General features: G+C 47.9%; 1 protein-coding gene across 2 annotated transcripts in view; it reads right to left on the bottom strand.

Annotated features, from left to right (window-relative positions):
• The window catches only part of GALNT14 (polypeptide N-acetylgalactosaminyltransferase 14), a 95,447-nt gene that overhangs the window by 29,509 nt on the left and 40,102 nt on the right, over nt 1-25,836 (bottom strand). Inside the window, exons 3-5 of one of the 2 annotated variants that reach the window (XM_039569089.1) lie at nt 12,603-12,701; nt 3,989-4,056; nt 1,451-1,516 (exon numbers count right to left, since the gene is read on the bottom strand). In XM_039569089.1, the coding sequence (XP_039425023.1) occupies nt 1,451-1,516; nt 3,989-4,056; nt 12,603-12,701 (233 nt within the window). The remainder of the gene's footprint in view (nt 1-1,450; nt 1,517-3,988; nt 4,057-12,602; nt 12,702-25,836) is intronic. The other variant, XM_039569090.1, reaches the window with a different exon arrangement.

The following is a 25,836-nucleotide window of genomic DNA, read 5'->3' as shown; positions in this document are numbered from 1 at the left end:
TTTCCATGTCCCAGCAACTCTCAGATTTCTCTTCCACCCTGAGGGCACTGCTCAATGGGAACAACATTTTCCACCCAGGAAAGAGGCTTGGCTCATCAGGGTTCTGACAGTGAACTTGGGAATCATGTGGAGATGGGAAGGGATTGCTGCACACGTTTGTGAGAAAGAAAAATGAAAAAAGAGGGAGGTCATGGAAACCACACATGGATTTCACACAAGACTTTGGCAAGACCACTGCTCTTAAAGATGCCCTGTTCCTACTTATGCAGGAGTTAACCAGCTTTCCAACACTTCTCCTGCCTGAAGTGGTTGCTCAAGGGAACCATGAAAGGAGATGGTTTGTTGGCAAACAAGAAAAGACACAGGTGACTCAAGGGGAGCAGAACTTCTTTATGAAGCCGAAACAGTGGCAATACAAGGGGACATAGAGGCAGATAAAGAGAGACAGAAGGATTTTAGGGAGCAGCACACATTAGGACTGTGCAGGAGGTCACTGACTTTCATATTAAAATTCCCTAGGGGAAAGGGGTTAAGGAACAGCCTCCAAGCATTTGCCCTTCCCAAATCCTGGCAGCCCCTGAGGGATACAGTTTAAGAGATGTATTCAGCAAGGTAAGGTTGAGTTCCCACATTCTGACTGATTTACAGAGCACCAATAACTGCAGGTCTATCAGCTGCTGGAGATGAGCACACACATACCCCCATAACACACGGGAAAAAGGTGAGAAGGAGGGGCAGGTCTGTGGAGATCTCCCTTACTCTCCTGCCAAAGCAGGAATGTCTCTTACACCCATGAGGCCTGATGCCACCCTGTCACCACACCTGCAGAGCTGAAACCCTCTGCAGAAATAATCCACAGAGAAAAAAACCTTCTCCACTCCTCACTCTCCTCAACCCAACACTGACCTGGACTCACAGCTTGAATCTGCAGCATGAAAACACTTGTTTTTAGTTCTCCTAATACTGTAAAGCAGGATTTGAAACACACATTCAGACTATGGGGAATGGGAAGATGTCTCAAAAGGTTGCCAGCAGCATCCCAGTAGGACACACATTCATCCTCCATACACCCCTTCTTAATCTCTCAAATATAATTAATTATTAAAAAAAAAAATCCCACAGAAGCAGCAGGAGCAGATCTTCTCTCTTTCATTAGAGCAAACATCTTTACAAATAAGACCCCGGGCTTTGTTTTGCCTGTTCTAATTTTCTGGCTAATAAGCTACAGCTGAGCCTCACTGGATATCTTAATAGTCCCATCTTTTTCAGCGAGAGAGGAGAGATCCATTTCAAATCCCAGCCCTTCATCACATTTCCTTTTATCAGGGCCGTCCTTACTCCCAGGAGCCACTGACCTCCTTGCTGACCACACCATGGAGGTTCCCCCAAGCTCCATCACTCTCACACTTCCCAAAATCTGCGTTTCCCCATGTGGGCAGGTAGCTCTTACCTTCCCGCCGTCCATTCCGCAAGCACTTCACCTTGGGGAGCTGGCCCAGCAAGCGGCAGTCATCAGCTTGGGAGACACAAAGGAGGACAAGTCAGCCCTCACAGTGGCTCTGGCAGCAGAAATGGGGACTCCTAGGAGAGACTGGGAGCAGGGAAAGGCCCCTGTCCTTGGCTGGCTGATGGCTTGTTAGGGCAATGGCACTGCTGGGTCACGACAGCCTTACCCCTCAGCTCATGCAGCATAAATTGGGCCTGGCACAGCAGCAGTTTTCATAAAACTAGTGTAAATTCAGCAGATTTACACTGAGAGCAGCTGAATTATGCTCTAAAATCAGCATAGAAAAGTTGTGGTTCAGGTCAGAATCTAAATTTTTGCACATTAATGCAAATGACTATTTTTGGTAGCTGCAAAGCAACGCACAAGCTGTTGATGCGTGTCTGCCTGGCAGGGCAGGAGCTTCCTGTGGTGGCTTGGAGCCTTCAGTGAGGAGAAAGGGATGCTCAAAGAGAGCCCTGTGGAGCAGCTGGGGGCTCCTCACACCCTGGGCAACAGCTCCATGGGGCAGAAAGGCCTGACAGACACCTACACCTGAGCTAGGGAGGTCCTGCAATCCCACACGCAGCCTTAGGATCCCTCCTCACCTGGATTTCTCCCAGCAAAGTGGAGGATGTCAGGTGCACCCATCACAGTCCCTTCCACCTCTACATACCCACGCTGTGATCTCCACAACCCCTTCATGGCTCACACCCCTCTGCCTTCTCTTCCTCAGCGCTATAAACACAGAGCCCCATTCCCTCTGCCCAACCCCTGCACCCATACACCCCCCTGAGCACCTTCACCCCCTCCAGAAATCTCTGCAGCAAGAGATCACTGTACCCACACCCCTAACAATTCAGGGACAGAGCTGGAACGGGGAGCAGAAGTGCCAGGGCTTGGCTACGGACTCACAATGAAAACCTGCTGGGGATAGTGGGAACTCATGTGCTGAAGAACTGCATCCCAGTGAATAACAAGTCAGCAGGCAGAGAGAGGTGAGAAACGAGACACAACTGGGCATGAGATAAAAGCACTAATTGCTTGGGGTGGGTTGCAGGGAAAAAAAAACTGACCATGTGTGTGTAGTGTATTATGCAAATGCATGTATTTTATGTAAATGCATGCAGAGCAGATGCCAGCAGGCTCAGACTATCACAGGAAAGAAGATGTCAGATAGCTGAGGAGAGCTGAGTAGCTGAGGGGTTGCCCTAAGTTACGCAGGAAACAGGCTCCCCTCTGGTGCCCTGGGATGAGTTAAAACCCAGCCCTGTTCCTTCTCCCTGGCTCACAGCACTTGGCACGCTGTGACAGGGGAGCTGCATTCCTACAAACCTGCCTACTTCCAGGAAGGCAAGTGCTTTGCCTATTTAGCCAAATACCCGGCATTTACTTCCTCCACCTTCCAAAAATCCTGCTCTGCTGTTCTCCAGGGCAGCTCAAGTCCCTGCACCTGCTGCTCCTCCCTGTTCTGCCAGTTCCCAGACTCGCCCGGCCTGCCCGCCCCGTGTGTTGGAGCTGCTCCAGGGCTTACCGTAATCACAGCAGCTCCTTCCCCTAGCTTCAGCAACTTCCCAGCGAGGTGTCAATGCCAAGAAGTGGGTCTTGTGTGAAATCTGTCCCTAATGCTCTCCAAGGCAGTGCCTATTTATAACATCCAAGAGCAAAGCCTAGATCCATTTTTATAAAGAAACCTATCTGGCTTTGTTTTCACGTTTCCAAGTAAACAGCTTTATTTTGCAGCTCCTAGAAACATAAGTGCCACAGACCACTCAGCCAGTTTATCATCCTTTTTATGCCCGAGACAGTATTTTTGAGCACTTAGATCTTCAACTCTCCCACCACACCAGGCAAGGTCTTTAGCTGGGGTGGTTCCCTGGCAGCCCCTGGGGCTTCAGTTACCTTCTGCTGGAGACCAGAGCTATTGATTTCCCTTGAGTCACACTATTAACTGGGAGGGAACAGCAGGAGGATGTGGGCTGTCTCTGTGGTGTACAACACTATTTATGGTGCACCTCAGAAATGGGAAACCCATGCAGGGAATCCTCTTTCCATGGGTGAAAAAAAAAAATCAGGACCACCTGACCACCTACGTAAACGTATGCAGAACATATACATAGGATCATTGTCATATACACTGTCATTGTCCCGTGCAATTCCAGTGGTGTCAACCCAGAACTGCTCCTGGCTGCAGCTGAAAGCCAGATCAAACACACCATGGCCGTGGTGGGGTACAGCAGTGTAAGGATTGGATTCACGTCTACTGGGCATAAAAACGATTTTCCATGCACTTTTCTTGCATTATTTTCATGAGAAGAGGCTGGATCGTTTGGAATTTGAATTCTACACGTGGCGATGCAAACCCGGCACAGCAGGGTTTGCTCTTCGCAGCTACAGAGCTTTAAATTTCCTTCCACTCCAGCAAACTCTCCCCCACTGAGCACAAATCCCAGTCTCTCACAGGCTTTTTGGCCCTTTGCTTTTAACAGGGAAGGGGACACTTACGGTCATCACTGAAGTCATCCACGAGTATGATTTCATGGACAAGGTGCTCTGGGGTGCGGTTCAGCACGCTAAGGAATGAAGAGAGAAAATCCATGACAGTGCTTGACCAACTTAACAACCCGGCAAATGGAGTGGAAGAGCCGAGGAACTGACCCCCCCACCAAAGCACAGGAGACCAGGCTTGGATTTCCAGAAAGGATATACTAGATAAGAACCCAGAAACCACCCCCCAATAATCTCCAGTGGCTGGCTGTCAACTCCCTGTAGCCTGATCTAGGAGCCAAGTGCTCTGTATTCCTAGGAAATAGCTGCAATTCACCCTTTTCACCTTTGTGAGCAAAAGCAGAGCCCCACGTAAAGCCAGGAAAAACTGGCACTTTTTCCCCAAATTACACCAAGATCCTAACTGGGCTTACAGCAAAGCTACTGTCACCTCTCCACCTCCTCTGGGGCTAATGATATGGTGTCCAGCAACAGCAGGGCCAACACAGAGAAAATTACCCAGCTCAAACCCATCTTTACACAGCTCACAGCTGTGGCAGGATGACTCCTGTTTTTATCAAGCTGATTGTGTTTTGGAGGCTGCTGAGAGGATAAGAGCAGGGTCAGAGCCCACCCAGGTAATGAAAGAGAGAGGCTGGAGGATGTGGTTCACAGCTCCCTCCGTGTGGACAGGCACTGTGAAACACGGCACAAAGCTACAGTCTTCCCTTAATTATGCCACCAAGGGTTATTATTGTTGTTACTATTATTAAGAAGTCTAGACCTGCTCTTTCCCTTTCTCTCACAGCGCAGAAGTCGTGGATTGGTTGCACCAGCTCCAGCAATAAACACCAGTGCCAAAGTCACCCTGACACGTAAGACAAGGAGTTGCAGTTGCTATTACTCATGCTTAAAATCCTGCCCCAGCAAAAGGTCAAGGCTGTCTGCTTGAAGCAGAAGCCCCAGAGCATCCCAAAAGTCACCTAAGTGCTTGACTTGGGCTTTGATAATGCCAGTCATATTGTACAGACTTCTACAGCATTCAAACCTCTTTGCCTTCATCCTGAGCACAGTTCCTTTTCCACACAGGATTTAAAATCCCCCCAAAATTTCAGATCTTCAGACCTCCTACTGGCACAGGAGGGCAGTCACCCAACTAGCTAACAATCTTGCAGCCCCTGATCCTGCCAGATTCCTATTAACAGGTTTTCCCAGTCTCTCAGGCTCCCAAAACTCTGGCCAAAAAAAGCCTGGAAGTCTGGAAAAACCACATTCCTGGCCCAGACCCCAGTAAAGAGAGCTACAAAGGAGAGAAGCCCCAGGGGACTTGAGAGACACCCAACCAGCTGGCAGAAAATGCAGCCCACCCCACCCAGGGGGTTCCCCTTTGCCAGGTGCCTGCTGCCTGCACTGGCGTACCCCCTCCCCTCCAGGTGCTGGAATTACAACCCTGCAGAGAGAAACAGTTGAACTGGATTGTTTTGGAAGGCATACAGGACATCACAAGGCAGATACTTGAAATAGAATCACAGCATCAGAGAATGGTTTAGGTTGGAAGGGACCTTAAAGTTCATCCAATTCCAATCCAAGTGCCACAGGAAGGGACATCTTCCACTAGACCAGGGCGCTCAATGCCCCATCCGACCTGGTCTTGAACGCTTCAAGTAAATGGGCATGTGCAACTTCTCTGGGCAACTCACAGAAAGTAATTTCTTCCATATATAATGAATCCTTCCTCCAGGCTGGTTTCTCTTTTCCCTGAGCAGAAATCCTCAAAGAGGGGGGTTCTCTATCAGACCAGAGTGAGTAAGCCTGGAACCTCCCTTGTGGAGCGCCTCAAAAATCACTTCCAAGAATTACTTTCCCTGGAAACACAATCCCTGCCTCTTCCAGTTTCAGGATCTTGGTAAAAGCCATTCTTTTCCCCCACTATAGATGCCTTGCATGCTAAGGTTTGAAGGAAGAGAAAGCCACAGCTCCCTAAGCAACAGTCAGGAGCTGCTGTGTCCACCCTGACACTTTGGCTTGTACCAAGCAGAGTTAGACAACACCACCTCTCCAAGAGCTTGCATGAAGTACTGGGAGAAAGTGGCTCAGCGCCCCTCCTCCCACTGGGGCACGCAGAACAATTTAGATGTGCTGTTTCCACCTGTCAAGTGTTTTTTAATTATTGTTATTAATAGGCTTGTTATTTTTTAGAAATCCCCGTACGCCAGAGCTGAGTTCAGCAAATTACCGTAGCTGAGCATCAGTAGACAGAGACAGGAGAGCAATATCATGCTCAGTGGAATATTTAACAAGTGCTGATTGCCTGGAAACCTAACTCTGTGAAACCTGCAGGAAAGAAGGAGGATTGTAAGAAAGCCAGCAAAATAAATAAATAACCCACCGAGAGAGGGAGGGGAGGAGGCAGTGGGCAACTTGGAACATTCAAGGCCTGCCTCTGCCTTGTCTCCCCTGTAGATTTGGCTGCCAGAAATGCAGTACAAGGCTTAACTCTATGAGAAGGTGGCTGCAAAGGGGCCTATTCTGCTTTTGCTGGTACCAGCCAGAATAACTCAACCAAAACCGTGGCACTGGGCTGTGTAGACTCAGGCCTGGGCTCTAAGCAGTACTCAGTGCCTTGGAGGAACTCCTGCCAGAGTACCTCTTACGGAAGAAAATGGACCATTTCCAAGGCCCTGGGCTGGGCAGAGGTACAGCCCAGTCTCTGCTCAGCTGCAAGCTCCCACTGTTCCCAGGTCAAGCAGTTTGCTGCCAACTCTGTGCCTGGCCTTGACACCCCATAAATCGGGGAAGGTGACCCCTGAATGCCAACAGTGGCCATTGGTGGGACTGACCAGAGCAAGAGGGAAAGGGCCAGCATGCTGACCCACAAGGGAAGGATGTCTCCAAGGACTCCTCTGGCTCCATAAACCGTCAGCCTTCCATGGGGCTAATGACAGACACCACTGTGGGTGGCACAGCATCCCCCCACCTGTACCACCAGAGCCCTCTCCCATCAAATCCCTTGTGGGACTCCCTCACCACAGAACACTCTTCCAAAATTCAAGCGAACAACTCACCCTGGTGAGGGTGGTCCAAAGGCTGGCTCTATGGAACCTGATGTCCACTGGTTTCAGTGTACTTCGAGCTCATTATTGCACCTGCAAGTCAGTGCACAGACCCCAGCAAGCCCCAAAACTGCTGCTAAGCCCAGGGCCACTTGATGCAGGCACAGAGAGATCCCCAGCAAAGCCAAATTCGTGTCTCCAACGCATTTTCTGCCTGGTGCTCTATTAACCACATAATAACACACACAGGCTCTGGACACACAGAATATAAGCACCCCTCCTGCAGTGCTCCTCAGGGAGGATGGGAAAAAGAGGCATCAAATCCTCCACGTTTTCAATGTTACAGTTTTTGGTTTTTTTTATTTCAGACAGACCATAAAAGCACTTTTAAAAATTCAAAGCCAGCTTTTCTATTACTTGTGCCTCTGCTCAGCTTTGATTTTTTTTTAATACCTTCCTTTCTTTATGTCTGTGCATGGCTTTTTTTTCCCTTTTATACAGGTAAAATCAGAAGACAATATTATAGTGCTTTGAAGTCCCTCTGTTATAATAGATTTTTTTCCCTGAAATCAAACATAGGTAGATATATATTGCTATGATGGGCATATTTGAACAAATCAAAACAGTTTCTAAGTTCTGCTGAGCCAAAGATCACAACATTTTCTCCCTTAAATTGCCAAAAGACCTGTTACCATCAGAATGAAAGTCCATGCCTCCAGTCCAGAAAGTGCTTAGTTAACCTAAAAAGAACAGGTTTGCCACTGAATTATCTTGAAAAGACAATGCTGAAATTTTCTTTGTTCCGATTTATGTACCTTATGCAGACAGAGCCATGGAGAATTTCACCTTAAATTCTCATTGTAAGGTCCATCCTCCTCAAGAATTTGTTGGGATCCTTTTCCACCTACCCAGAGGTACGCATTGGATCCCACAATTTCATCTCCAAATAAACACCAGGGCAAAAGTCCCCCTGACAATGTAAGATATGGAAAATGTTTGTGGGAAGGAATTTAGACCTGACCAAGTCAGTGTGATTTTGGGCACCACCCACTTGCTTTAGAGAGGTGACTGTGGACACCCATCCTTGAGAACTCATGAACCTGCTAATTCTCTCCATAGCAACATATTAGGACTTGTTGGGGGATAAAGAAACACCTTTGGGAGGATAATAAAGTATGAAAAGGGCCACGGGTCACAATTATCGAAATCAGACTGAAAGTATGGAGAGAAAATACCCACCAAAATGAACTGCTTCAACAACCCCAAATGGCTAATTATGTAGGAAGAAAGACATCACGCCAAGAATAACCATAATGAGCTTTGATTACACTGCGGCTTTCGCATTTTATTCTTTCAAATACCCGCCAAGCTCTTTGAAATTCAAGAGTTCTCTTATGTTAACATCAAAAGGTAAAAGCGCACAGAGGGCTGTGTACTCGGTCGCCACGAGAGATGATTAGCAAATTAAGAGAAAAAAAAAGTCTGGGGTTTAAGTAAAAAGAGGAAAAGAAAAAAAGAAATGAAAAAATAGTCAGCACAAAGTGCTAATTATACAGTTTCTGTGCAACACCTGGCTTGTTTTTGCTTCTTTAATCAGGCTCATTTCAGTTATGGCACAGACTCTATATGGTGCCTAAGCAAGGAGGCTTTGTCACCTCCTCATCTTTGTCTCAGATGTGTCTGGATGCAGAAAAGGCAGTGGCACGAGGGGAAGGTGCAAGGTGCTGGCTGCCCAGGACATCACTTCTTTCACCTATGAGCAGTGGAAAATGAAAGGCATGATATTCACTCTGCTAATTAATGATCTAAATATTTGATGTGGTATTCACAGCACTTTCATCAGGACTTCTGCCAAAGGATGTGTTTTGGTTTGTCAGCAAGAGGTAAATAATTTAAGTTTTCTTATTCCTGCCCTGAGCTCCCCAGCTGCAAGTTTGAAGAATAAATAAATAAAAACCACTCAGCAGAGTAAACGGAACTGTCTCACCGTCTGCCCAGCAGGTCATCCACATGATGATTAGGATTCCCTTGCTAAATCCAGGCTACTATAGGATGGAAAGACAGGACAGAAGAATTTGTTTGGGGATTATTATTATTATTATTATTATTATTACTATTATTATATTATTTTAAATGTCTCTCTGTTGCTTATTTTGTCCCTTGCTCCTGCCTTCCCACCTTGGGTTTACTCACACAGTCCCACCTCACGCACTGTTGGAGACTCTCACCATTTTTTAGGCACTGAGCCCTGGAGCTTGAAATACATGAAACTGAACCCCAGAGGGATAAGGAACTTGTTGAAAAGTGAGTGGTTGAAACAACCCAATGAAACCTTCTTCACCATCTGCACAGTAAAAAAAACCAAAACCTTAAAAAATCTCAAGAGCTACTTTGCTATTCTCCATGTCCTCCTTCCTTTCTGGCCTCTTCTCCCATTTTCTGTTTCCCTTCCTCATGACACCCATCCCTTACTCCCTGGATAGTTGTACACAAGCAGAGTTGCACATGCATTTATAAATGCTGACCTCACCATTTCCAGAGATTTGGGCATTCAGTAAATTTACCTTTTCTTTTTTTCCCTCTGCTTTACTTCCAGCTGGCAAATGGTCAGAGAAAAGATCATGAAACTTTTAAATGAATTCATTATTCAACACAGTCTGCCAGCTTTTCTCAGTAACTGACAACGCAAACCATCCATAAACTAACCATCCCCAACGCTCCCAACGTGACCTGGGTAAGGGGTGCTGTGGAGGCCACGTGCTGCTGCTTCCTACCACGAGCCCAGAACACACTGAGCCTGCAAAACAGCTCAGCTTCAGCACTTGGGGAGCATTGAGGCTCTCAAGCACCCAGGAAAACTGCAGGAATAGCAAAATCCCCCTGTGGATCAGGTACGTGGTGTGGTCCCTTCTGCAAGCACTTCCCTCTGCCACTCCTCTGTGTTCACATGGGATCCTGTAGGAAGTGCCCCCTTTGCAGGGACAGTGCCCCATCACCCACAGCTTTGGAAAAGCCAAGAAATGTCCCTTTGTCCTATTTCTCGCTCCTGCCATGGCAATTAACTGAGAACACTGATTCTGCAATGAGGCTGGAAAATCCAGCATACTGGAACTCAGAAAACCAGGTTTGCCATTCAAAATCTTCCACCAGCTACACAGAGATCACCTCTCTGCTCCTCAGTCTGTCCGTCCTCAGTCTGTCTATCTGTCACGTGGGTTACACCACTGTGGAGATGTACTGAGGAGAACAGGGTAGAAGAGGTGCCCAATGCTCAAAGCACTTGGCCACAGACGGCCTCAAAAGGAACAAAGCACTGTCAGGAGGACAGAGTTTGTTTTGAATGGCCAAGGAAAATGATCCATGTTGTTACAGCCACTATGGGATGGAGTCATCTGGAAGATCTAATTAAACTGAGTATTTGGCGAGCAAGAGAGAAAACGCCCCAAGCAGTCAGAAGGCACAGAAAATTAACCTACAGAGGATAAAGAGGCAAACAAGCTCCCAGCTGGGTCCAAAAAGAGGCAGGGAGGAGGCAATATGTGCACAATCATATCACCACATCTGGAGAGGAACAGAGCAGGAGCCACGTCACCAGCTTGCCACCAAGGATTAGTATCCCTAGGCTTGGCTGGATCAAAGCAAGCCCCTGTGCACTGCATCCAGGAGGAAAATGGTGAACCCTGGTGCCAAAAGGCCACCTCCAACCATGGAGACCTGAGGGTCAGCTCAGGACAGTTCAGGATCTCAGCCCCAAGGAGGGCAGAGGAGACGGGGACCCATGCTTTCATCGCAGTTCCTCAGTTCCTGCACTTGCCTCTGTGGTGCAGCTCAGCGGGATGCTCTGGCACTGTGGGGAGATGAACCTACAAGAAAGGGAGCTCAGAAGGATCCCCAAAGCTGGGGAAAACCTCCCCACAGATAAAACATGAGCACTGGAATTGCCAGGGCCTATAAGCGAGGAGAAGCAGTGCACAGGGCAAAGCTGTGGTGGAAATCACACACAACCAGGTAAGGAAGGCAGTAAAGGCAATTAATCAAGTCAAGCAAAAGAAAAGAAGAGGAACAAGGAAGAAAGTCTTTTTATGCTGGAAATAAGAAATTCAAAGGACAATCATCTAGAGGAAGAAGTAAAAATTCAATGTACCTGTATTTCTATAACCTTGCTATCGCTGCAATGAACAGTTCTCTAACGAAGGCAGATATGGGGGACCCAGGCCTAAGAGATGTACCATGGGTCTAACATTTCTTATGTGACAACATCACTCATGATCACACCTGGCAGGACAGTCAGGTGCTGAGTTATGGGGAGAAATGAGATTAAAATCCATCCCTGCACTTCACATGCTACAAGCACCCTATATCTCAGGGGCTAGAGGACTGCACTTGCCACCTCTGTTACAACTGGTTTTGGAGAATGGCAAATTCATGCCAGGCACTGCAAAGACAGAAGGTCCAGGATCAAGGAGGTGGTGCACAGCACCAAGCATCAGTGTCACCCAAAATCCACACACCCTGGAGAGAGAAAGCAGTGAGAGATTACTGAGTGTGAAGGAAGGAGACAGGACTGGGCATGAAACCATAAAGCAGAGCAGGAATTCAATTTCAGGACTGTCAAACTCACTTGTGGCCCTGGATATGCTCACCTGAGGAAGGATGCTGAGAGAAAAGCTCAGCAAAGACATGACATGGAACAGGGCACAGCTAAAGCCTCCCCCTAACCAGCAACCCCAGTCTGACCAGTACCAGCCATGGCAAGGGATCCCTGGGGATGCCAAGGTTTAAAAGACAAGGCTTGCAGCAGGGCACAGACTGTCACTACGTGTGCATGAGATGCAGCTGCAAAACTCTACTGGCACAGAGCACAGCACACCCACGCTTGCAAGAGAGAAACCCACCGGCCTAGACCTGGACACACCTCACCAGATCTTCCCACAAGAGAACCTGCAGGTTCAAGGCACACACTGGGATTAAACACTGATTTCAAAAACCTGCAGTGAAAATGAAGCCTTCAGTCTATCCACGACAGCAAAAACACAGCCAAGAACAAACCAACAAATGAAGGAATGGCCACATGCCCAGAGTGCTCCACCGTGTCACTGCAGGAGTACAGAAACCATCCTTGAAAATCTGGTCTGCATATGTGTCATTAGGGCTTCTCAATTAGCAAGCCTTTCTGGCACTCCATGGGGCACTGGAGAAGCTCAAACAGCAGCACTGGAGCAGACATCCGTAGAATGATAGCTGTCCCTAGAGGGCTGGGACAAAATACAGCTGAGCACGCACACCCAGCTGGATATAAAAGCTCCTAGCCCAGACTCTGTAATCTGCTGATGATCCCTCAAGAGTTTCCCATGCTAGACCCTGCAAAGGGAGCACAGCTCCTCACTTTCCCGAGCACACCACTGTAAAACCTACTTCTCAGAGAGCAACTTTCAGGCTAATTTCTCTCGGTCACCATTTGAGACCACAGCTGGCAGGTCTGGTCCTGTTGCTGTGGTGAGTGCAAACAGATTCTGCTTTTATTCGTGATGACCACTGGCCGACTCATCCTCCTTTAAGAGACCCCCAGGAGCTCTTACCTCCGAACTGTCCTTAGCAGGGTGGACCTGGCCTCATTGTGGAAGGTGATGACCACGGTGGTGGGTGGGAGGTCCTGGCTGTAGTGCAAAGTCGTACACCTGGGGAGGGAGAAAGCAGAAAAGGCTGGAATTCGAAGAGGGAGCTCACTTCATTAACACAGGCAGCAGAGTCCATCAGTAAATGGTCCTCCAGCCACTATTACAAATAAGTGAGACTTTTTCTGTGTGAATCATTTCTGAAGGAGTCCAGAAAATGCCAAGTAAGCCACCGAGGATTAAAGCAGCAAAGAACTGTCATTAATGGGAAGGGATGAGAAGGAAGACACCCAGCTGGCAGCCCTTTTCTCTACCCAGTGCTTCCCAGCTACCCACCAGTGCTTCTCTAACCCCCCTGGCTCGTGGCCCCAGCAGAGGTGAGAGCATCCCTGCAGCTCCAGCTCCAAGCTGCCTCACTGCCAGCCTTGTGAGGAAGCAATTCCCACCAGCCAGTTGCAAGGTAAGCCAAGCCCTGTTTCTAAATTGATTGTTTCCTTATTAATTCTGCCTTAATTGCATAACCAGACGACAGGGAAGATTGGGATTTAAAACTTTCCAAGCCAACCTGAAGCAGGCAAAACCCCACAGCTGCAACCACAGCCCCTGCTGCCTCCTTCCCAGGAGGAAATGTCACAGACTCTGTAATTATTTTGACCTTTATCTGATTAAATTTGTGGCTTTTATAGACCGACACCAATATATTCCTAGCTCAGAAAACCTCTTACATCCATGCTGCCCTTTCCAGGTCCCTATCAGTCCCTTAAGATGGTCTTAAGATGACAAAACAGTAGCTCTCCATCACAGCCATCCTGTCCCTTCCCATCCACATGCCACTTGTCTGCTCTTGTGTCACTGACCAGGTGCTACCACTACCATCCTCAAATGCAGCAGGAAAGAGCCCTGAGCAGCCACTCTTCCAACAAACCATCAGTTTTCTCCCCCAAAGTTCTAGACCACAGTACCTGCAAGGTGAAGTAAAAACAGATGGAGAAATTAAGCTGAGGATGGAGAGGAGAAAGCATGCAAGAGCAGCCAGATATTGCTGGTTTATGCTATTCAGAACTGCACGTTGCACCTCTCAAATGCCAAAATGCTCCAGATATTATTTTTAATGAGGTTTTCCATATTTTAATTTTGAAATTGCATTTCTGGCTATTTACAAAGTGAATTAAATTAAAGGGAAAAAAGGCTGCACAACAGGAGAAACAATTCCAAAGATAAAGAAAAAAATATACCCTGGGTGGGACAAAGTATTTGCAAACTCATGCTAAATTAGTTGCTGCTTTCTCTCATTGTTTCACTCAAAACCCTTTCCAAATCCTGCTTCAACTTGGCCAAAAGCAGGTTTCTCATTACTCCCCTGTTCTTTCAGCACAGTCCTCCACAGCAGAAATTCACCTTCGAGCCAATTCTAATTCTGGGTCCATCCCCAAAGGACACCAAAGTCGCACAGCTATTCCATATGCAGGAGCAAGTTCAGCAACACTGCCCTGTGCAACAACACCCTCATCCATCAAAACTGCATCTCAGAGATGCTGAAAACAGAGGCTTTCTGAATTATGAAACAGCACTGGGTCATGCCCTGAGCCGCTTCTCTGGGTCACTGCAGCCCCTTGCATCATCCAGTAGCCCGCTTCAGCTGAGCCATCCCAGACTGATAGAATGAGAAAGAAGCTACTGCTCAGTTTTGCCACGCTCAGGTTCAGCTCCTGTTTGCTCTGTGGAGCTGCTGGGACAGACCATGGCAACTGCTCTCCCTGTGCTATTTATACCCCGCTCCCAGATGCGTGTCCTGCCACCCACTTCCAGCAGGGTTCTGTGGAGCAAACAAGGGAAGCTATTTCTGGAGAAGAACAAGAAAGAGTGGAAAATATAAAGTCACCAATACTTTACTTACACTATTACAACAGCCAAGGAGCTGGTAAATAAGGCAGCAGCTGGGTGTGTCTGTGCCTCCCACGGGTGGGAGTGCTGGGGATGCTGCAGGCTGGCTGAGGCTGCTGCTCGTGAGCAACAATTTGCTTTTAAAACTCCAGACGTCGGTGCACCAGACTGACCCAACCAGGCCATGTGCATGTGGGGAAAGCTGGAATGTCACACACAGGCACCTCCAGAGCTGCAACTCACCCCTGGCTTCTGTCTAGTGAGGCTTGTCACATCCCAAGGACAGGAATGATGCTGCTATGGACCCCCAACCTCACTTTGCCTCTGTGACCAGCACTACACCACAGCTGGGACTTGCCTCTCCAAAAACTGCATAAAAAGGGTTAGGCAGAGCTGCTGTATTATCCAGGGCTTCTCCTCTTGGGTCCCTTATGGCCCTGACTCTGCCCTTGCTCAGGAGTTTACCCCTGGGTTCTTATTTCAGGAGCCATCCCAAAGTTTCCTCCACTTGGTCCCTTTTCTTTTTTCCTTCCTCCCCCAGTGTAACTGCAGCTAAACATCCTGGGTCCCCAGAAGGCAGATTTCAGTCTAAGTTGTTGACTACAAGTGTCTTTTTTGGCACTTACTGGGGTAATAAAAACCACAGCTTGGAAAAGCATTAAATCCAGCATGTCCAGAATTATTTTGTGTGACAATTACATCTGGGGTAATTTCAATTTAATACCTCACTGCAAGTGAAAATTGCAGCATGCAGCCCTAAAATTGCTGTAATAATGAAAATAAACCAGCTAAAAGCTGCCTGTGCTACCTCAGGCTGTCACTGGATAAACGTTTTATGCTGCTGATGGTATTTCATAGGTCACCCAATTGCCAACAAAAAAAACCAAAACAAAACCAAAAACAACACCCACAACATTTTCAGGAAACCAATGAAAGTTTGAGTCTTTTTAGATGGTTAAAAAAAAAAAGGAAAGAAAAAAAAGGGAAAAAAAAGTAATAACTGCACTGCCTGTATTTGCAGTGTATTGAAACTCACTGGCTAAAGCCATTTAAAGTTTGATGCTTTGAAACCTTGCAGCAGGACTGGGGAGCAATCCTAGCACAGCAAGTGCAAGCAGGAATGGTGTCAGGCTGCGCTGCAGGCTCCCAACAACTGGGTGGGGTCAAAGAAGACAGAAGCCTGGCTGGTCTGCCCTAAAAGCCCCAGGGTCCTCCAGATTGTCTCCAGATGGAGAACAATTCTTATTTCCTCATGTAAGAAGTCAAACTTAATTTGATGGGAAGAGTCACTTTTTTTGCTTAAAGTTTTTTTTCCATTCAAAATGGAAATAATTTCAGAATCAGAAAGTTCTGAAAGGGGTAGTCTGGCTACAAACACCTTGCAAAATCCCAGCCTGGACTGACTGCCTGTCCTATTTCCTTCAGGTTGGACAGAGCAGCACATCTCATCTCCATGTTCCCAACATGCCATTAAGAGCTCAGGAATGAATTATGGAGCACCTGTTTGTGGGGACAGGAGGCAGCCAGCCAGAGCCCTGCACTCACTGCAGGAATCACAGCGAAGTCCCAAAGTTTGGACACTCCAGCATCGCCCCCAGGCCTCCAAAGTCCCTTACTCACTACTGTATTCTTGGGTTTCTTCAGCTCTTGTGCTCCTGGTTAGCAGTGTGGTATCACAGACGGGTGGGCTCTGCACACAACTGCCCCTGCATCCTTAGAGATCCTTCTGACAGGGCAGCACGTGCCCATTCCCAGGGAATCTGAACCCATTTCACATTTAAAGTGGCAAACTTCACTCATAGTGCCCCTCACCAAACCACAGCCCACCCTACCAACACAGCTGCACAGCACAATGGTAAAGATTAACAGTGTGAGCAGAGATGGGACCCCGTGTCACAGCCTGTCCTGGTGCCCCCAGGCTCATCCAAGGGCACATCACATGCCCACAGAGCTGTGCTGTGTCTCTCAAAACCCACCTCTTACATTCACCCTCTCCTCTGCCTTGTCAACTTCCTTCAAGAAATTATTATCCTCATCCCATTCCCCTAGATTCCCCCTGTCAGGCTTCTGCTCATTCCTCTGCTCTACTCCAACAGCCATCACTTGCCAACAACTCTGCTTTGAATTTTTAATGTTTTCCATGAAGTCCAAACTCTCCCTCAACACAGCTCACCACTTCTGAAGCACTCTCTGCATATTTACTTCAAACAGCCAGCTGCACGAGGCTACAGCATCTTTCACCTCCCTCCTGGCTCCTCTCTTCTCCTTGGAAACACACGGGAGAGCAGTCTCATCACCACACATCCAAACTAAGGATATTTGGGTTTGGTCTGCACTCTGCAGCCACAAGGCTCTCGCATCAGCCCAGAGGACAGGGACCTGCCACCACAAACAGGATGGGTTCACACCATCCCTGATGGACAAACCACTCTGATTTCAGATGACACTCCCCAAAGTGTGAAAAATTACTCCCATGGAGGAAAATGAAAATTACTGCCCCAGGGAGAGAGGAAGGCACTGCCCACCACAAAAGATTAGAGTCCCAGCTGTCCTGGCCAGTAGCAAACCTGCCCAGGCTCTGCACACCTGTAGGGATGGATGGCAGGACATGCAGACACCTTGGTCATACCTCTCAGGACTACCTCTCAGGGTGGCATACACAATGGTGGAAAACCATTGTGTCTAAACCTTGTCTTGAAGCTAAAGCAAAATTCATAAATCATAAAAACAGAATGATTTGGGTCGGAAGGGAACCTTAGAGATCATCTAGTTCCAAGTCCCTGCCTTGGGAAGGGACACCTTGCACTAGACCAGGTTGCTCAAAATCCCATCCAACACTTGAACAACTCTAAAGATGTGGCACTCCACAGTTCCTCTGGGCAACCTGTTCCAGTGCCTCATGGCCCTCACAAAAGAGAATTCTTCCCCAATAACTAACCTAGGAGACTTCCATGAAAAGACTCTAGCAATAGGAACCCTGGACACGGATTGATACAGAACTATAAAGCAACGTATGTGCCAACTCATATGGAATCTAGTAAGTTCATAGAGCTTACTGCTGGACAGGACTGTGCACCACCTCACTTGACCTCTGGGAAACACAGTCTCTGGCATTTCTCCCAGTTATTTCTGCATTTCTCAGTCATCCACTCATTAAGTCCAGTGGCTTGACCCTGACTGCAGAGTACCTTGCAAAAAATCATTACTTGATGACCTCCAGAGGTGGAAAACCCAAGATGTGCTGTTCACATTACAGTCAACGCATCAGTCTCATACAACAGTATAAATGGGGTACAACAATTCAGATTTTGCTTGACCAGAGCACATAGAGGGGTCAGTGATCTTCTTCATGGCATTCACCTCCCATCAACACCCTCAGTTCTTCTTGGCTCTCCCCAAGCCACCTTTCCTGCACGTTGCCTCAAAATACTTTTTCACTCAGTTTTGAGAGACCTTCAAAACTCCCTTTTGCCTTCCCAAGTTACACCAGCATCTCCTGCTCCTTCTCCAGGTACGCTTTGCCCCTCCTCAGTCAGGAAGAGGCTGCCAAACAGAGGGCTGGCCATGGTCTGTGCATCTCCAGCACCACAACAGCACCCAGGGCCTCGCCAGGACACAGCTGGGAGCAGTGAGACAACTGCTGGCACATCCTGCACGTGGGGAGACACAAGCACAAAGACCTACTGAGAAAGCTCTGGGATTCCCTCTGGTGTTCTCCCTAAGCTCCACCAGGATACACCACAATCTGAGCATGAACATCACTGCTCAGAGCACAGATGTGACCTTCGCAGCACAACGGGAAAAGCGGTGCCTGCAGGAATCGCCGCCAGCTACAGACCCTCTTGTGCCTAACCTGGTCCTGCACGTCCACCTTGGGCTGGCCATGGCTGTGGGCAGGCTGGTGCTACTGAAACACCAGAAGGCCTAGAGCAAAGAGAGGCTGAAAACACAGCTGGAAGCCACAACAGTCCGGAAAGCAGCCATGCCAAAAGGAAAGAAGAAAGGACGCGGAGTCAGATGTCAGCTGGCAGTGCCACGTGATTGCAGGGAATGCCAGCTCAAGTTTGGCTTGCCAAAGTGAAAAAATACCCTTGAGAAAGGTCATTAGGATTCCTCTGTGCTGGACTGGCATGTGCCTTAGGTTTGCATTCCCAAAAAGGGACTGAAAAATCCCTAAGGTGGCATGTGACAGACGCTGCTGGGGCTGGGAGAAACAGTGGTGATCCGAAGAGAGGAATCCCTGGTTGAGCAGATGACTTCAGGGTGTGCAAGGGCTTGAGCAAGGGTAAGGAGGTACATCTGCAACAAATACTAAACAGTGGTTGGCATCAGAGCTAACAAGGAGTTATTTAGCAGGGTTGAACTAGATGTAATTGGATAAAATTGTAAAGAAGACCATCAGGAAAAATCTGTTGGGGCAGTGAACCAGCTCTGGCTGTAGGTTAGAGGTCCAGAGGAAACTGTCCAAGTCTGCACCTCTGCCTACCCCACAAAAAACCTAGAAAATGCACAAAAGAGGAGAGTCCTGCAAATTGGTGCAACTCAACCACTGGCTGACCTGAGATCAGCCTCCTTGGGTTGACCAAAAGGGACATTTTTCTACACAACTTCTGGAACTCGAAGCAGTGCTGTATTTGGCTAGTGTGCAATTAATATTTCCTCTAACTCACTGCCTCTTTCAGTCTCTTTCTTTCTTTTCCCTGCAAGATAGATATCTAAAAAATTAATCAAACGACTAAATTTGAAGAAAAGGGGAAATGCAAGAAGGCAAAAATAACCTTCTGTGCGCATGACGTGGTGCTGCCTGTGAACCTCAAAACTGATGAGAAGATGCATTTATAATTCATTAAAAATTTGCTGGATTTTTGTCTTCAGAAAAGGGGAGGGGGAAAAAAAAAGAGAATTTACTAAGAAGGAAGGAAAGAATAGCACGGCTGCCTTTAAAAACAAGTTAAACCAGATTGTGTGTCTTGATTTTCAAAGCAGCTCATGAATAATTCAGACTTCTAGGGCCCTCCACACAGACTCAGGGTCTGTCTTGCTTCTTGACTCCTTCCACCCTTCCTTCCTCAGAACTGAGGCAGAAAGAAAAATGGAGCCAACAAAAGTGAAAAGAAGAAAACAAAACCAGTACAATTCAGCAGAATTTTAAACCGAGGCCAGTTTTACTGGAATACCAGAGCTGACAGCGAAGTTTTGCACTTGGTGAAAGTAAAAGCAAAATCTGGTACCTTGCACCGTCATGGAAAACCACCAACCCCTTAGTAAAGGTCTTCAGAAGCCAGGACAACCTGAAATTACATTTCAGAAGGTCGAAACCCTGGATGTAAAGATTCCTTAGGGAAGATGCTTCCTGACCAGAGCTTCCTGGCACCACGTGGCAAATCAAAGCAGAGGAAGTCCCCATCCTCACACCACCTCCGTACTCACAGCTGGGGAAGCACAAACCCAGCTCCACACTGTGATAGCTCAAACACACTTCCAACATGTAGGGATCTGCAGTGTTTACATCAGAAATCCACCCAAATGGCCCCGAAACAAATTGCCCTTTTGCTGCAGCTGATGGAGTAGGACTTTAAGGTGCTGGGTAGCTGAAAAAAGCAAACAAGAGTTTGATGGAGAAAACTGTCTCATGGCCTTAATTATCTACAGGAGCGAGTCTCAGAGAATTAGTTCCATTATTTACTAATACTTGACTTTGATTTCAGCCTACATAAACCTATTAGGTCAATAGAAATAGTGAGACAAGCACGAGAGTTAAACAAACAACTTCATTCTGTCAGAATTATTTGGAGCAAGTTATCAAAGTAATCGATGGCACGTAATAACTGTAAGACAAGTGGTCAATACGTTACAGCAGTCAAAGGCAGAGGATGGTTCTAGCAGAGAGTGATCAATGGCACCCTGGGAATGCTGAAGCACTTGGTGATGAAGGGATGGCCAGCACCAAATCATCACTGGGCCCTGCTGTGGTTCAGGTGGGTGCACCCTGTGAAGGGCACCGAGACAGGCAAGGTTTTCTCTTCCCTGTAACAACACCAGGATGCTTCCAGTCCATTGCAGGGAAGGAGGCACATGGAGTTTAAGAAAAGAGATCCTATTGCCCCCATGGACTGGCTGACGTTGGTACAGCCACCCTGAGGGCCATGGCTGGCTCTGCAGTCAATCCTGGTCTGTCAGAGACCCCCCCCCCCGTCCCTCCACTGGAAAGAAGCCTCTCCTGGTGCAGTGACTGCCTCCCACCAGTGGTTCCTGCATCCACCAACACACACTGCAGCATCACTTCCACTCCAGCACATCGTTTGTTCCTCAGGAGCCCAATGTGTACTTTCCATCTGATACTTGCTTTTAAATACAGCTTGTCATTTTTAGATGACTAGAGTGTCAAAAACATTTGAGATCTAAATGAAATTTTTCCCTTTTGAGGACGAGAAAAACAGATCCCTTTGGCTTTAAGTCCTCCTGTCTTTTTACTTTCAGATTCGCCAACAGCTTCGCTTTTGGTTTATCCTGAAAATTGCCATCTCCTGGCTTTTCTTTTTCTTAAATAACCAAAGAACTGCAACACCATTATTCACTCAGCTCTACTGAGCCCTATCTACCCATGTAGCCCCCAAATTCAAGCTCCAGAGATGTGGCACTGACAATACAGACACAGCCCAGGTTTGGGGAGCGAGGTGGATGCCACCACCCACTCTGTTTCCAGCTTCACGCCCGTACCGAGGCATTGCTCACCTTGAAATGGAGCAGTTCGTCCTCAGGGTGCAGTGGCTGGCAGGTCACTGTCTTTTATTAAATTCCCAGCTCTCCCTCCATGTCCCCCACTGTGACAGGGACACGCAGAAAGATCACTGCTCCACAGACAGATATCTGGGGAACAAGCTTTTATCTCTGGGTGAATGTGTCACAAAAGTGAAGCTAATTAACTGGGACTCTGTTTTTGAAAAAGGTTAATATTTTATCACATGTCTTCTGTCTTGAGGAATAATTAGCCCTGGCAGTAGTAGCTCTGCCATTTCCCAAAGGACTGAGCAAAAGACTGGAGGCTGGAGAGAGACACGTGGTATTGATGGATAGACAGCAGCTCAACTCTGGGCTAACAGTGCATCTCACCAGCGGTTACTCCTCAACACAAACCAACCTGCCACAGAATATGAACAGAGGGAAACCTCTCTCCAAAGGCTGCACACGTTCTTCTTGTGCATTCCATGCCCTCTGGTGCAGGGATGCTTTAAACCAAGGCACTGCGGCTCAGCCAAGAGCGCTGACACGAGAGCACCAGTCCCCATCCCTTCTCCCCAGGCACTCTCTTCCCTTATTGTTCCAGCACCCCAGTCTGTACAACAGAAGGGAAATCCCAAGGGCTTTCCTAACTCTTCCATCCCAAAGCCAAACCTGTTCTTATGAGGGAACCAACAACTGAAGCAAATTCCCACAGGGACTGTGCAGAAGAAGATTCCCCCAATGCTTGCACAGAAGTTCTCAGTACAGCACACAACATCTCTCCACAGGGCTGGGATGGAAGCAGGGAAAATGGAGGAACTGGAAAAGGACGAGGGAAGGGTCATTTCAAATCGACCCAGAACTGTTTTGTGCATGCATTTTTCTTGGCAAAATGCAGTGGACGGGTGAGCGGGGAATTTCCAAAATGAAATCAAGACTGTCTCACAGGGAAACAATGCCAAAATTACTTAGGGGAAAGAAATACATCACTTGCGGGGGGGGGGGTGGTAAAAATGTTCTCAGCTTTCTCTCTGAAATCGCAATTTTTGGCAAGGAACACAAAAAAAGGTATTCTTCAGGGAAGGGACAGCTGGGATGGAAGCTGTGCTTGCTCCCCTGTGAGCTCCTCAGATTCTCCTTGGGAAGATGCCTGTCCCATGCAGATGCTCTTCCTAATCAGCAAGGCACTGAAGGACCAGGAGAAGGGACAACTTGGATAAACAAAACACAGCAGTACAAAATTTAGTATTATACCACGATATTTGCTGGAACAGTCCAGTCATCCCCACTGCCAGCAGCCAGACTCCAAGACACCGAGTCCCTACAGACTCCCCCAGTACCCACACTGCCAATCCCCTTCGGCCTGCAGACATCTTTCAGCCAAGAATACAGCTCAGGAATGGTTTCTACTCGCTCTGCCGACAAGTGCCATAACTCACACTCCTTTCACAGCCCATTCAGATGGAAGTAGCTTTGCCCTCCAGAAAAAAAATGAATAACACAACCACTTAACTGGCACCTCCTCCTGCATCCCAAACACCCGCCTATACACTTGCATCAGCTCCTCAGAGAGCCTAGCTCACTCCTCAGCTGCTTCTCAAGAGTTACCCTCATCCTTCTCATGCGAGAAAAAGGAGAGGGGAGGAATAGCACTGAAAATCCACCACTGCAGAATAAGCACTGTCACATCTGCCACCTCCCTACAGCAGCCACAATCAAAACACAATCAACCCTGCTCCTGAAGAAACATCAGCCTCCCCCAGCCCCAGCATTCCTTCCCAAAACCATTTTTAAGGAAAGCCTTTTCTCTAGGCAGCCCCTCAAGATACAAAACTTCAGCATCTCACTTCACCTCAGCTCCTGCCCCCTTGGTGACTGCCAACATCCAGAGTCAGAGCCCATGACTCCAGGGCGCAATCTGCAACCTGGGATCAGTTGAACTGTGCTCCAAAAACCTGAGTGGAGCCGCTGCACAGCCAGGGTGAGGAAGACATAGCATCCCCGAAACCAAGAGGCTGGCAGGAGCTCCTTTTGCAGGGATGCAGTTAGACTGGTGGTGACAATGACCCTGTGTCCCTGCCAAGGAGACAATGCTGAGCGACCCGACCCACCATCTCTAGCTCCAGGGAGTGATTAGGCCGGGCTTGGAGGGGGCAGAGCAGTACCACAGGCTGCCTCAGGCATCTGCGTTTGGATTGGGATCTTAGTGCCTGGAAGTCTCCCTCCTTTCCAGTGAGGTCTGTGCGAGTCACACAAGGTGGTCTGTGTGTCCAAGATGCCCAAGGAACACACTAACTCCCAGGAAAGGCATGGGAAGATCCAACACAGGCAATGGCAGAAGCCCTGTCACATCTGAGGAGGGAAGAAGGGGCTCTTCAGTACAAGTGAGTGTTGGGATGGTGGTCTAGCCAGGACCACCAGCCAAGGATAGATCCCAGCTCAGACACGGGCTGCCATCCCCAGGGAATGCAACTTCTCTCAGTGCTCAAACACACTGTAATCCCATTTCATGCAGACCCTTCTCATCTACTCTTTCTTCCCCTACCACATTCAAAAAAAAACCCCAAACCCAGAAAGCTTCAGAAGAGGACATTACATAGAAAGATATTTGAAAAAAGATCATTGCATTCATCGATTTTTGCCCCCTGAAGCCACCAGTCCCTGCCTCAGAAGCCATCTGGTCAGCTGAGGCCTCCACCTCCACCAGACAAAAACATGGGGCAGCAAAAGTCACAGACACTGGGGTGGCCACAGATACTCCCAGTATGGGGACTTGGACACACACCAGCTATTTCCCAGGACTGTGAGTGTCCAGCCCAGGTCGCAGTTGGTGAGTCCCCAGAGAGACCCAACACATTTTTGCACAAGCTCTCTGGGAACAGGGGCAACTATTAGAGAGAGGCACCTTGATACAGATGTTCCCACATCTATACCATCTATACTCCAGCAGAAGCAGGAGAACACGAAACACTGGATTTCTGCAGTACTAAAACAATCCAGTGAATATTCTTCTCCACTTTCAGGCAACATAATGGAGACTCCATGGGATTTGTGTCTTTGACCAAGTTTTCTCAAGCCTGCCTCAACCTCACCATTGGCAAAGCCTTGCAATGTTAAGCCAGAGAACACACATGAGTGTGGTAGTTACATGAATCATCCAGAAGTGATGAACACCAAAAGAGGAGATGACAAAAGTCCCCTCATTGCTGTCCCACACAAAATGCCCTGAGGCCACCAAACACATCAGCATCACCCAAGCAGCAGCAGAGACTCCTGCTTGTTAATCACATGGATGAAGGACTTCCAGTCACCTCAGCAGCTCTCCATCAGGTGCCAACAGATTTGTTACACAGATTTGGTACTAAGATGATGCTAAATCCTGCAAAAGATGGCAGGCAGTGAGGACAGGAGGCTTTGGCAGGCACCTACCCCTCCTCTCACTGGAATGCGTTTGCTATGGGTGACTGGACAAGATACAGGCAACCCAAGCACTGCAAGGACAGCACCTCAAGCAACTTCAAAGCTTGTTACACAAACGCAGGTAGCTGGGGGGAAAGAACTACAAATTCCACGTGCTGCAACCAAAGTTTTTACATTACATCAGCTTTTACAACATGCTGGGGCAAGCCTGACAGGCAGGAGTCCCAGTGGGCTCATTGCTTTCTGCATTGAGACAAACCTGGGCTGATTTACAGAGCTGACCCAACTTGGAGCAGGAGGCTGGATCAGAGACCTCCTGTGGTCTCTTCCAGCCCGAATTATTCTATGATTTTATGAAGTGCCAGTTTCTGATTAATAGCTGTCCTGCTTTCCTCGGTTAGCTGCCAAGAGTTGCCAATCCCAATACTCCTTGTTCTCTGTGCTACCTGAAAAAAGTCTCTCTGTGTTTTGATCACACAACTGTTCCTCAAACCTTCTTGGAGTTTCAAGTCCAAATTCACCCAGAAAACCAAGTGCAAAATGCTGCTGTGTGAGGTGAGCACTCCAAGTAGACTGAATCTACGCTGTGCAGAACTGAGCTCTTTTGAGTGAAAGACTTAGATTTTGGCCCATTTATACTCATAAGTGGGTCAGGTTTAGCCAACAGACAGAAACCAGTGTCGTCTCAGGATGTGGGCAGAAAACTGGCCACCACAACCATGAGATGCTGGCACAGCTGCCTGACAGGGGCTGGAAGGGCAAAATAACTGCTGTGTGGTAGTCTAGGGAGGCAGTGCACACCTCTTCTCCAAGTACAACTCACCATTAATTCTTTGGCCTTCCCAGTTTGCATCCTCTAAACTGCACCTGGGGCTTCACACTTCAGCTCATTCCAAAGCCTCAGCAATGCGCAGGTCCAAGCTGTGAATGACAGCAGGTAAAAACTCCAGCACAAAGCTACAGATAATGGGGTTTGATAAGGGGAGCTCCCCACTGGGTCTTCTGCCAGCAGACAGCAAATTTTCCCAGCCAGGGTACCTGGCTGTGCTAGCAACCAACCTGTTTAGGGTGGATCTAAATTCCTGGGGGGCTGTAGAGCTTGAAAACAGAGTAACTACAATGAGAAGAGATAAGAACAACAATTCCCTAAAAAATAAAATAAATCCCAGCA

This window comes from Corvus cornix, chromosome 3 (assembly GCF_000738735.6).
Source record: "Corvus cornix cornix isolate S_Up_H32 chromosome 3, ASM73873v5, whole genome shotgun sequence".
Lineage (NCBI taxonomy): Eukaryota > Metazoa > Chordata > Aves > Passeriformes > Corvidae > Corvus > Corvus cornix.
Note: the sequence above shows the minus strand (reverse complement) of the source record. Positions and strands in the feature narration are given on the sequence as shown.